This window comes from Cherax quadricarinatus, chromosome 56 (assembly GCF_038502225.1).
Source record: "Cherax quadricarinatus isolate ZL_2023a chromosome 56, ASM3850222v1, whole genome shotgun sequence".
Classification (NCBI taxonomy): domain Eukaryota; kingdom Metazoa; phylum Arthropoda; class Malacostraca; order Decapoda; family Parastacidae; genus Cherax; species Cherax quadricarinatus.
In genome coordinates this window covers 19,745,508-19,757,902 of record NC_091347.1, presented here as the reverse complement: position 1 = coordinate 19,757,902, position 12,395 = coordinate 19,745,508, and the positions used below count along the sequence as shown (strand labels likewise).

Sequence of the window (12,395 nt, the reverse complement as noted above, 5' to 3'; positions counted from 1 at the left end):
GGAGAGTAAACATTACGTTTTCTCTGAGGCAGCATTAGACAAAACTGTGAATCTGGCGACTGGTGCAGTAACCGCCCTTCTTATGCGTTTGTTTACAGTTCTCGGCATGAATTATTCATTACTTCTCCTTTTGTTTATGATGGCATCTAAAGGTAGTTGTTAGAAACGATTAAACTCGGTGAACATGGTAATACTATGGCTGTGTAGTGTAATAATATAGGTGTGTGTAGCCCAGGGAGTGGGGGGCTACATACGTGTACTGTACCTACATCTACCGCTACCTACACTTACTTCCTACAAATAAATACTACTCGCCTCTTGCCCTGCATTAAGACTACAAATATTTTAAGGTAAGTAATGAATGTACTGTAGCAGTAAATGACAGATTAAAGAGCTGAAACAAGCCATATCTGCAACATGTTCAGTGACAAAACCCTGTCCCACTTCAGGGAAATCTTAAGAGACACCAGAAACAGACCTCTATGGACAGATTTGTTGTGCAACAGGGGCCCAGTGACTCTCAAGCTGGTCCTAGTGGCATTAAAAGACAAAGAAGTGAAGTAACCCCAGAGAAGGCTTTGCTACCTAAAGTCTTTATAGAGGGGGATTCCCCTTCCGAACACTAACTCCTCACTCTTTCCTCTTCCCTATCTTCCAGAAGCCAGCATTAGCCTTCAATAAAGGTATGTAATACTTACATAATTGTTAAAAGAATTATTTTTTTGTGAATATTTTTGTCTGGAACAGATTAATTGTAGTATTTCCATTAATTCTTATGGGAAATATTAATTTGGTTTTCGGCCATTTCAGTTATCGACCGACCTGGAACTGATTACGGCCGATAACCGAGGGTCCACTGTACTTTCTTTTCATTTGATTAATCTCGCATACTTTTATTTCTTCTCTTTTTCTTCTTTCTCCCATCTCCTCTATCCAGTAAGATGGTGCCCTCTTGGTTTTCTTATTTTTCTTGTGTGAATTGTAAGTTACCTAATCTAGTTAAAATACAGTTGACCCTCGAACAGCACAGGTTTGAACTGTGAGGGTTCACTTATACGTTAATTTTTTAATAAATATATTTTAAAAATTTTTGGATATTTGCAACCAAAAAATTTCAGAAAATTTTGAGTATGTCGCGAATGTATAAAATGTATGTGGATAATCTGTTTTATCATTTACTACCATAAAATATACACAAATCTGTTATGTAGTAATTTGATCCAAGTGCTGAAGGATATCTCACTAGTTCAGATAACTGAAAAGTCTGGGTTTTTTTTTTTTTTACTAAATTTTTTAATAATTGTCTCCTTTTACATAGAAGTGGGAAAATAAGATAGAGATGATTATAAATTTATGAAGTTTATGTAGGTTGCCGAAGATCTTTGAAAACCTGGAAATCTAAGAGCATAATTTTTTTTTATCTGTACAATTAGAAGTGTGTAAGCCACTAGGGCAGCTGGCTACAATAAGATTAATCTAACTAGGTATATTTATACACCATAGGAAGGTTAGCAGATGAATCTCCTGCCAGTATGGCTGTCATGGCCACACTGGCAGGAGATTAATCTCTTAAAACTTGCATTTGTGGTCACAGTGCCCCCATGCTAACCTCCCTATGGTATATAAATAAACCTAGTTGGAAGAATCTTATTGTAGCCAGCAGGCCCAGTGGCTGATGCACTGGCTTGGAGGTTTACAACTCATTTGCCATAAGTGCTAACCCCACCCATACAGTGGCTTTTTTTTTTTTCTTCTTCTTCTTTAATCATTGAGTGGACATCGACATCATTGTGACCCTTTCTGTAAAAATAACTGCAGTTCTAATATCCTGGCCAGAAAATATATAAATTTTTTTTAAAGATACCAATACTGATACACATATTTTGCAAGTTTTCCTTGTACCACTAGTTAAAAATTGTTACACACTACACTGTAAACTAAGGATTTGGGGTCAAAAATAGAAATTTGGTCAGTCAGTTTTTGTAGCGATACTTAATGTAATGAATCCAATTTTAAAAAAATGTTTTGTAACTTGTGACTTGTTTTGAAATTTTAAAATTATAGTATAAAATGTATACATGCTAACAGCTCATACAGTAGGGCCCCGCTTTACGGCGTTCTGCTGATACCGCGATGTCAGATTATGACCAAAATTTGCAATACGGCACGCCCCACCCGGTTTGTTTACATTCTCCGTGACCACATTTGTTATGTCAGGAAACTTTCCAAAGTTTCAAGTGTTTTAAAGTTACTGCATATTTTATATGTACTCTGATAATTATACTTATGTGTACCTGTACCTAAATATACTTACACACTTTGCTGGTGTGCAGGTACACATTAAAATCGCTAAGTCTTTCTACTCGTGATGCCAATACTACATAATAATAATCACTCTTGGGCACATTAAATGTCTTATTTTACATTAATATAGGCATTTTCATTAATCCATATATGATATTTTCCTCAAAATTATATATGAAACTCGTTAGATAGCATATAAACATGATGCATACACTCACAGAATAAAAATTTATGTAAATGAGATTTATTTACAAAGCAGCTGTGTAGGTAGTTTTGGAAGAATTGTTTTCTCTAGTCAAGCTGGGGGATAACTGTAGAAAAATATTCTTTTCGTATGCCTTTACTCTATATATAGCAATTCACGACCCTTGTGGGTTTAGTACTTTTTATTATGATGATGATGATAATAATAATACAATCTTCATTCACTCTAAAAATGGTGTGTTGCTGTTTGTTTATTCTGTACTAACTTGTACAACTTGTACACAATGTAAGAGTATTTGTATTTTGAGGTAATTATTATTATAATAAAAAAAATTGAGGTAAATGTTTTACAAACTCTTACAAATGTACGTGAATGAATTAAAAATACACACACATTAATACGCATTTATTTCGCCTGACCAGGTGATCGCCCACTACCTGTTCAGTTTGTATTCTTACATTGTGTGAACTCTGTATCTCATTCTCTCTCTCATTTACTCTTTCGTTAACTAGTTGGCTCTCATTGACGATGGCGTCTAAACTTAGCTGTGATTAAAAGAGGAGTTGTAAGCCTCTTGCTTTAAGTGCCAGGTTAGAGGATGATGGTGTGCCACTGATTTTATTCAATAAACACCCTGCCACTCACCTCTCACACATTAATATTAATATTTTAAGGCAAGTAATAAGTGTATTCTGTGTATCTTACCTTTTATTGTGTTTTTAATGCCTATTTCTATTGCTAACTTAATATAAGTTTTTGTAAACTTGTTGTCTGGCATTTATTGCATATTTTATATGTGCTCTGATAATAATACTTGTGGACCTGTGTGGTAGTTGGGTGGAGGGACAACATTACGTCTTCTCTGCTCAGCCATCAGAGAAAACGTGTATGAATCTGCGTTTGGCCCAGCCACTCCCCCACTCCGCTTTTGTTTACAATTTTCGGCATGAATTATTCATTACTTCTCCCTTCGTTTATGATGACATCTAAAGGTAGTTGTTAGAAACGATTAAATTCAGTGAACAAGATATGTCGATGTTAATAATATGGCTCTGGGCCACAGTGTAGGTAGCCGGTAGGTGTAGCCCAGGCAGGCTACACCTACCGGCTACCTACACTGTTTATTATTTTTTTATTATCACACTGGCCGATTCCCACCAAGGCAGGGTGGCCCGAAAAAGAAAAACTTTCACCATCATTCACTCCATCACTGTCTTGCCAGAAGGGTGCTTTACACTACAGTTTTTAAACTGCAACATTAACACCCCTCCTTCAGAGTGCAGGCACTGTACTTCCCATCTCCAGGACTCAAGTCCGGCCTGCCGGTTTCCCTGAATCCCTTCATAAATGTTACTTTGCTCACACTCCAACAGCACGTCAAGTATTAAAAACCATTTGTCTCCATTCACTCCTATCAAACACGCTCACGCATGCCTGCTGGAAGTCCCAGCCCCTCGCACACAAAACCTCCTTTACCCCCTCCCTCCAACCCTTCCTAGGCCGACCCCTACCCCGCCTTCCTTCCACTACAGACTGATACACTCTTGAAGTCATTCTGTTTCGCTCCATTCTCTCTACATGTCCGAACCACCTCAACAACCCTTCCTCAGCCCTCTGGACAACAGTTTTGGTAATCCCGCACCTCCTCCTAACTTCCAAACTACGAATTCTCTGCATTATATTCACACCACACATTGCCCTCAGACATGACATCTCCAATGCCTCCAGCCTTCTCCTCGCTGCAACATTCATCACCCACGCTTCACACCCATATAAGAGCGTTGGTAAAACTATACTCTCATACATTCCCCTCTTTGCCTCCAAGGACAAAGTTCTTAGTCTCCACAAACTCCTAAGTGCACCACTCACTCTTTTTCCCTCATCAATTCTATGATTCACCTCATCTTTCATAGACCCATCCGCTGACACGTCCACTCCCAAATATCTGAATACATTCACCTCCTCCATACTCTCTCCCTCCAATCTGATATTCAATCTTTCATCACCTAATCTTTTTGTTATCCTCATAACCTTACTCTTTCCTGTATTCACCTTTAATTTTCTTCTTTTGCACACCCTACCAAATTCATCCACCAATCTCTGCAGCTTCTTTTCAGAATCTCCCAAGAGCACAGTGTCATCAGCAAAGAGCAGCTGTGACAACTCCCACTTTGTGTGTGATTTTTATCTTTTAACTCCACGCCTCTTGCCAAGACCCTCGCATTTACTTCTCTTACAACCCCATCTATAAATATATTAAACAACCACGGTGACATCACACATCCTTGTCTAAGGCCTACTTTTACTGGGAAAAAATTTCCCTCTTTCCTACATACTCTAACTTGAGCCTCACTATCCTCGTAAAAACTCTTCACTGCTTTCAGTAACCTACCTCCTACACCATACACTTGCAACATCTGCCACATTGCCCCCCTATCCACCCTGTCATACGCCTTTTCCAAATCCATAAATGCCACAAAGACCTCTTTAGCCTTATCTAAATACTGTTCACTTATATGTTTCACTGTAAACACCTGGTCCACACACCCCCTACCTTTCCTAAAGCCTCCTTGTTCATCTGCTATCCTATTCTCCGTCTTACTCTTAATTCTTTCAATTATAACTCTACCATACACTTTACCAGGTACACTCAACAGACTTATCCCCCTATAATTTTTGCACTCTCTTTTATCCCCTTTGCCTTTATACAAAGGAACTATGCATGCTCTCTGCCAATCCCTAGGTACCTTACCCTCTTCCATACATTTATTAAATAATTGCACCAACCACTCCAAAACTATATCCCCACCTGCTTTTAACATTTCTATCTTTATCCCATCAATCCCGGCTGCCTTACCCCCTTTCATTTTACCTACTGCCTCACGAACTTCCCCCACACTCACAACTGGCTCTTCCTCACTCCTACAAGATGTTATTCCTCCTTGCCCTATACACGAAATCACAGCTTCCCTATCTTCATCAACATTTAACAATTCCTCAAAATATTCCCTCCATCTTCCCAATACCTCTAACTCTCCATTTAATAACTCTCCTCTCCTATTTTTAACTGACAAATCCATTTGTTCTCTAGGCTTTCTTAACTTGTTAATCTCACTCCAAAATTTTTTCTTATTTTCAACAAAATTTGTTGATAACATCTCACCCACTCTCTCATTTGCTCTCTTTTTACATTGCTTCACCACTCTCTTAACCTCTCTCTTTTTCTCCATATACTCTTCCCTCCTTGCATCACTTCTACTTTGTAAAAACTTCTCATATGCTAACTTTTTCTCCCTTACTACTCTCTTTACATCATCATTCCACCAATCGCTCCTCTTCCCTCCTGCACCCACTTTCCTGTAACCACAAACTTCTGCTGAACACTCTAACACTACATTTTTAAACCTACCCCATACCTCTTTGACCCCATTGCCTATGCTCTCATTAGCCCATCTATCCTCCAATAGCTGTTTATATCTTACCCTAACTGCCTCCTCTTTTAGTTTATAAACCTTCACCTCTCTCTTCCCTGATGCTTCTATTCTCCTTGTATCCCATCTACCTTTTACTCTCAGTGTAGCTACAACTAGAAAGTGATCTGATATATCTGTGGCCCCTCTATAAACATGTACATCCTGAAGTCTATTCAACAGTCTTTTATCTACCAATACATAATCCAACAAACTACTGTCATTTCGCCCTACATCATATCGTGTATACTTATTTATCCTCTTTTTCTTAAAATATGTATTACCTATAACTAAACCCCTTTCTATACAAAGTTCAATCAAAGGGCTCCCATTATCATTTACACCTGGCACCCCAAACTTACCTACCACACCCTCTCTAAAAGTTTCTCCTACTTTAGCATTCAGGTCCCCTACCACAATTACTCTCTCACTTGGTTCAAAGGCTCCTATACATTCACTTAACATCTCCCAAAATCTCTCTCTCTCCTCTGCATTCCTCTCTTCTCCAGGTGCATACACGCTTATTATGACCCACTTCTCGCATCCAACCTTTACTTTAATCCACATAATTCTTGAATTTACACATTCATATTCTCTTTTCTCCTTCCATAACTGATCATTTAACATTACTGCTACCCCTTCCTTTGCTCTAACTCTCTCAGATACTCCAGATTTAATCCCATTTATTTCCCCCACTGAAACTCTCCTACCCCCTTCAGCTTTGTTTCGCTTAGAGCCAGGACATCCAACTTCTTTTCATTCATAACATCAGCAATCATCTGTTTCTTGTCATCCGCACTACATCCACGCACATTTAAGCATCCCAGTTTTATAAAGTTTTTCTTCTTCTCTTTTTTAGTAAATGTATACAGGAGAAGGGGTTACTAGCCCATTGCTCCCGGCATTTTAGTCGCCTCATACGACACGCATGGCTTACGGAGGAAAGATTCTTTTCCACTTCCCCATGGACAATAGAAGAAATAAAAAAGAACAAGAGCTATTTAGAAAAAGGAGAAAAACCTAGATGTATGTATATATATATATATGCATGTGCGTGTCTGTGAAGTGTGACCAAAGTGTAAGTAGGAGTAGCAAGATATCCCTGTTATCTAGCGTGTTTATGAGACAGAAAAAGAAACCAGCACTGACTTCCTACAAATGAATACTACTCGCCTCTCTTCCTATATTAAGACTACACATATTTTAAGGTAAATAGTGAGTGTACTATATGTGTATTTTAACTCTGGGATTTTAAATATCATATATTAAATACGAGACGGGAAGCCAGGGCTACTTACACCTGACTTCCTACAAACAAGTACTACTCACCTCTCTCCCTACATTAAGATTACAAATACTTTAAGATAAGTAATGAATGTACTGTGAATGTATTTTACTTTGTGTGTTTTTAATGCCTAGTTCTATTACTAACTTAATATAATTTAGTGTAAACTTGTTGTCTGGCATTTATATGCATTTATAAATGGAAAAAATGGCGTTCTGCCTTCCGGCGATGTCTGCTTTCTGGCGACAGCCTGGAACCTAACCCGCCGTATAAGTGGGGCCCTACTGTACTAGTAAGTGAATAATTAAGTCGCTATTAATTAAGTCTGCCTTTGTAAGGTAGGTGATATGTTAGGGAATAGTTTTTCCTTCATAATTTTATTCACTGAACCATTTGTATTTTACGATCTGTTGGAGTGTGAGCAGGGTAATATTTAGTGAAGGGATTCAGGGAAACCGGTTATTTTCATATAGTCAGACTTGAGAGTCCTGGAAATGGGAAGTACAATGTCTGCACTTTAAAGGAGGGGTTTGGGATATTGGCAGTTTGGAGGGATGTGTTGTGTATCTTTATACGTATATGCTTCTAAACTGTTGTATTCTGAGCACCTCTGCAAAAACAGTGATTATGTGTGAGTGTGGTGAAAGTGTTGAATGATGAAAGTATTTTCTTTTTGGGGATTTTCTTTCTTTTTTTGGGTCGCCCTGCCTCGGTGGGATACGGCCGACTTGTCGAGGAAAAAAAAAAAAGTACTATATTGGATTAGTAATAGCTAAAATGTGAAATTTCATGTAATATATATTTGATTGTTTTTTCTTTTCTTTTTCAGGTTCAATTTTACATATATGTAAGTTTCTGGAGTACTTAAGAATGAATGTGTGAAAATAGATGTTATGCGCAATGCAAATGAGATCCTTGAATTCTTATGGTCATTTGTAGATATGAACATTCACCCAAGTGTCATGTAAATTTTACTAAAAAAAAAAAAAAAAAAAATTCACTTTTAATTTCTGTTTTATATAATTGTAGAGGGATTGTATTACATAATACTATAGTTCTAAACAGAGTATTGCTAGAATGATTGGCTGCTAATGTCTTTCTTTTCAGATGTCTCCTTTTTTCATTTGTAGTATTATGTGTGGTATTCTTAATAGACTGCAGTTAAGATTTTAGTTATGTTCATCAGTATTTTATAATTTGAATGTAATCACATGTAATTCAAAGTGATTTCTGCTAAATTTTTGGCCAGGAATGAGCCATGGTTTCCTCCCCAAACTTTTGGCAGTCATATGTATAGGTATTTGTAGAATTCAAACTATTGAAAGGAAGTGTATGATTGACATGTAGCCATATTTGTTTCAGAGATTTTTAAAAAAGAATACCTGTGCACACAATGTATTTTCCAACATCCATCCCTCCCCTTTTTTTGTAAACTCGGTATATTGTAGTGCTTTACAAACCACTGCAAGCTTGGCACAATTATTGTGATTATGAGAATAATTAATAATAATACTTGAGTATTTTCATTTTCTTCCCATGTTTTTTAAATTGAAATTTGGGCTAAATCCTTAGTATTAACTCTTGGCTAAAACTGTCTAGTTATCAAAGTAAAAACAAATAGTATTCGCCCTGAAATGTGTATCATCCGAGTTATGCATAGCTTAGGTTATCAAATTAATCATACTTATTTTTTGTTTTTACCCTATAAGGTAAGTATATTATGATGATGGGCTCCTAATCTAAGGAGTTGGACTTGACCACCTATTGCATGGATTAAACATTAATGGAGTAACTAGATTAATGGAATAATTAGATTATCTAAACTACTGTATGTGTAACTCATTGGATGATACACTTGCAATTCAAATCTTTATTACTTTGACAATTGGGCAGTTGTCATAGGTGTAATTGAATAAATATGGAGAAAAATCTTTACCTTTTAAGTGTTAGTTATTACAAACAGTAAACAAAACAGTGATGTTTCTGTGAACAATTAGGGTTGTAGCTTTCATAGAGAAGACAACCTTAGTAAATTATTATAATCAAGGGGGGAAGCACTAAACCCGTAGGATTATACAGCGCCTGTGGGGGGGATGTGGAAGGTATTCAGGTTTAATTCAGGGAACTGGAGCACAGATCCAATTCCCTAGATCAAGAGCCCCTCACCAGCATCAAGGAACCTTCCTTGAGGGGAACCTTAGTAAAGATCAATATGGCTGTGATGTGGTGAAATTATCTTGTTTGTATGTATGTGCCATTTGGACAACTTAGTGTTGGTGAAGGAGTTTTAATTCAAAGAATTGGATCAGTTCTTAACTTATTCCAAGGTGTTGTACAACTCCATGTGGGCAGAGGCCAAAGTGAGGAGTGTAGTACTGAATGATCCTTATGGGCTTGGTGATTTACAGGAGTATAATTATTATATTATAAAAAAAGAAGCGCTAAACCTACAAGGGTTGTCCAGCGCAATGCAGGAGTACAATTTCAAAGCAGGTTTGGTCTATGGAAGAGGAGGGGTAGCTCAGGTTCTTTGGACCAAGATAGCCCTTGTGGCTTAGCACTTCTTTTTGATTATAATAATAATAATAATAATTTGGACCAAGAACCCAGTGTCAAGGCACCCCCCCCCCCCTTCAAAGGAGGACTATATTGCAAGAGCACCAGTGATGACTTCAGCAGCAGGAACAGTAACTTCAGTGGCAGCAGCAATGGTTTCAGCAGTGGTCAATCTAATGCAGTACAGTTTTTATCACCAATTTCCCCCCAAGATAAGGTGACCAAACACCCAAGAAACATTAGATTGCTTTCTTGTCAGTGGTGCACAATCTTTCCCACGATTTAAATGAACCCATAAACGTCAACATCCCACCTGTCTTTCAGGGGAGTGCAGGCACTATTCTTCCTACCTCCAGGACTTATTTCTGACTAAATTTTTGTTGCCAAATGTTTATTTACAAATTATTAACCAACCCTGAAAATTATGAACATTTAATGCATTAAAGATTCTCTATCAAGCTTGTGCCTTGATGTTTGGTGAACTCTTTATTCAAGACACTGAATCTATCCTCCCTTTCCTTTTATCAAACACGATTGCATAACCTTTACCCAGGCACTGTATAACTCCTAAAAACTTAGCACTTCCCCTGCCATTGCAGTGTGCACAGATGGCTCTAAGTCTTCTGACGGCGTAGGATTCGCAGCAGTGTTTCTGGACAGCGTCATACAAGGGCATTTACTATCTTCGGCTAGTATCTTTACTGCTGAATTGTATGCCATTCTTGCAGCACTTATCCGTATTGCATCTATGCCTTTGTCATCATTTGTGGTTGTCTCAGACTCCCTTAGTGCTTTACAGGCTATACAGAAATTTGATACACCTCACCCCTTAGTCCTCCATATACAACTTTGGCTATGCCGCATCTCTACCAAACAGATATTGTTTTTTGTTGGGTCCCTGGTCATGTTGACGTACAGGGCAATGAACAGGCAGACACTGTTGCGCGGTCAGCAGTACATGACCTGCCAGTTTCATATAGAGGTGTTCCATTTACGGACTATTTTGCTGCAATAGCTACCCACCTTCACACCCTTTGGCAACAACATTGGTCTACTCTCCTCGGTAACAAACTTCAATCTATTAAACCGAGTATAGGTTACTGGTCGTCGTCTTGTCACCAGTGCCGAGGTTGGGAGACTACTCTCTCCCGCCTTCGCATTGGCCACACTCATGGAGAGGCACCCTATTCCTCTCTGTGAGCAGTGTCAAGTTCCAGTATCGATTAGCCACATTCTGTTAGACTGCCCTCTCTATCAATGAGCACGCAGAATTTACCTGCAACGTCGTCTTTGTTCTCCTACTCTTTCTTTACCTTCCCTTCTTGCTGATGGACCCTCCTTTAATCCTGACTCATTGACTTCTTGACAACGACTGATTTACTCCACAAACTCTGATGATGATACCTTTTGCACTCCCCTCAGCCCTTTCTAGTTCAGTCTCTTGCTGCCCTTTACCCTTTCACCATCCACTGCCCCGCTGTTATCCATAACCTATTACTCATCCATCTCCCTTTTGCCACCTGATGCCCTCGCTTCCTTCCTACCCTGCAGCGCTGTATAGCCCTTGTGGCTTAGCGCTTCTTTTTGATTATAATAATAAACCCATAAGGGTAATAAAATGCTTGAAGAATAGAAGGCAATCAGGTACAATCCAAGTAAAGGGAAGAATGGTATAATTCCTCAAGTCTTCCCCAACCTCATGAGAGAATAGTGGGGAAGGTGGCCAAAACCCAATTTTTTAGTAATGCTCACCCCTCAGGGAAGGTTCCTTGATGTTGGTGAGGGGCTCTTGATTTAGGGAATTGGATCTGTGCTCCAGTTCCCCGAATTAAGCCTGAATGCCTTCCACATTCCCCCCCCCAGGCGGTGTATAATCCTATGGGTTTAGCGCTTCCCCTTGATTAATAATAATAATAGTAATGCTCAAAGAAATTACTGCAATTTGTGTATTTCTCTTCAGTATTTTACATGATACAGCACATTCTACAAACACCCCTCAAGAGGTAGTAGTGCCTTGATGCCAGTGAGCAGCTCTTGATCTTAACTGGATTTACCGTTCCCTTTGGATCGAACTAGAATGCTTCCCAATCAAGAAAAGAAGCATTTAACCCATGGGGATACTGATAGTTGCAAAGGTTAGTAAACAAATTTATGAGGGTATGTAAAAGGAAATTACAAGTGAATGTAGGAAAAAGTAAGGTAATGAGAGTAACAAAAAATATAGGAAATAAAAGGCTGGATATCAGATTGTAATGTGGAAAAAGTGCTTATATATTTGGGAGTGAGTGAGCGAGCTTGTTAGCAAATGAGTATGAAAGTTGTGATCAACCACAGAACTGATGAGGGGAACACGTGGGTGGTGCACCGAGGCATCTGAAAAAAAAACTATAGAAGCAAAAAAGGGTAATGTACTGGAGTACAGTTGTACCAACACTGTTATATGGGTGTGTAACAGGTTTTGAATGTTGTAGCAAGGAGGCAGTTGGAAGCAGTAGAGATGTTTTTGAGGGCAATGTGTGGTGAAAATTGAGAGAATTTGAAACGTGGAGATTTGGTGTGGTATTACCGAGTATCA

At 38.5% G+C, this 12,395-nt stretch overlaps 1 protein-coding gene across 2 annotated transcripts in view; it reads left to right on the top strand.

Annotated features, from left to right (window-relative positions):
* Positions 1–8,776, top strand: part of Cpsf5 (cleavage and polyadenylation specificity factor subunit 5) — an 18,858-nt gene extending 10,082 nt beyond the window's left edge. For both annotated transcript variants that reach the window (XM_070097148.1, XM_070097149.1), the window contains exon 5: positions 8,094–8,776. In XM_070097148.1, coding sequence (XP_069953249.1) covers positions 8,094–8,115 — 22 coding nt within the window. In that variant the 3' untranslated portion in view covers positions 8,116–8,776. The remainder of the gene's footprint in view (positions 1–8,093) is intronic.
* The last annotated feature ends 3,619 nt before the right edge of the window (positions 8,777–12,395 follow it).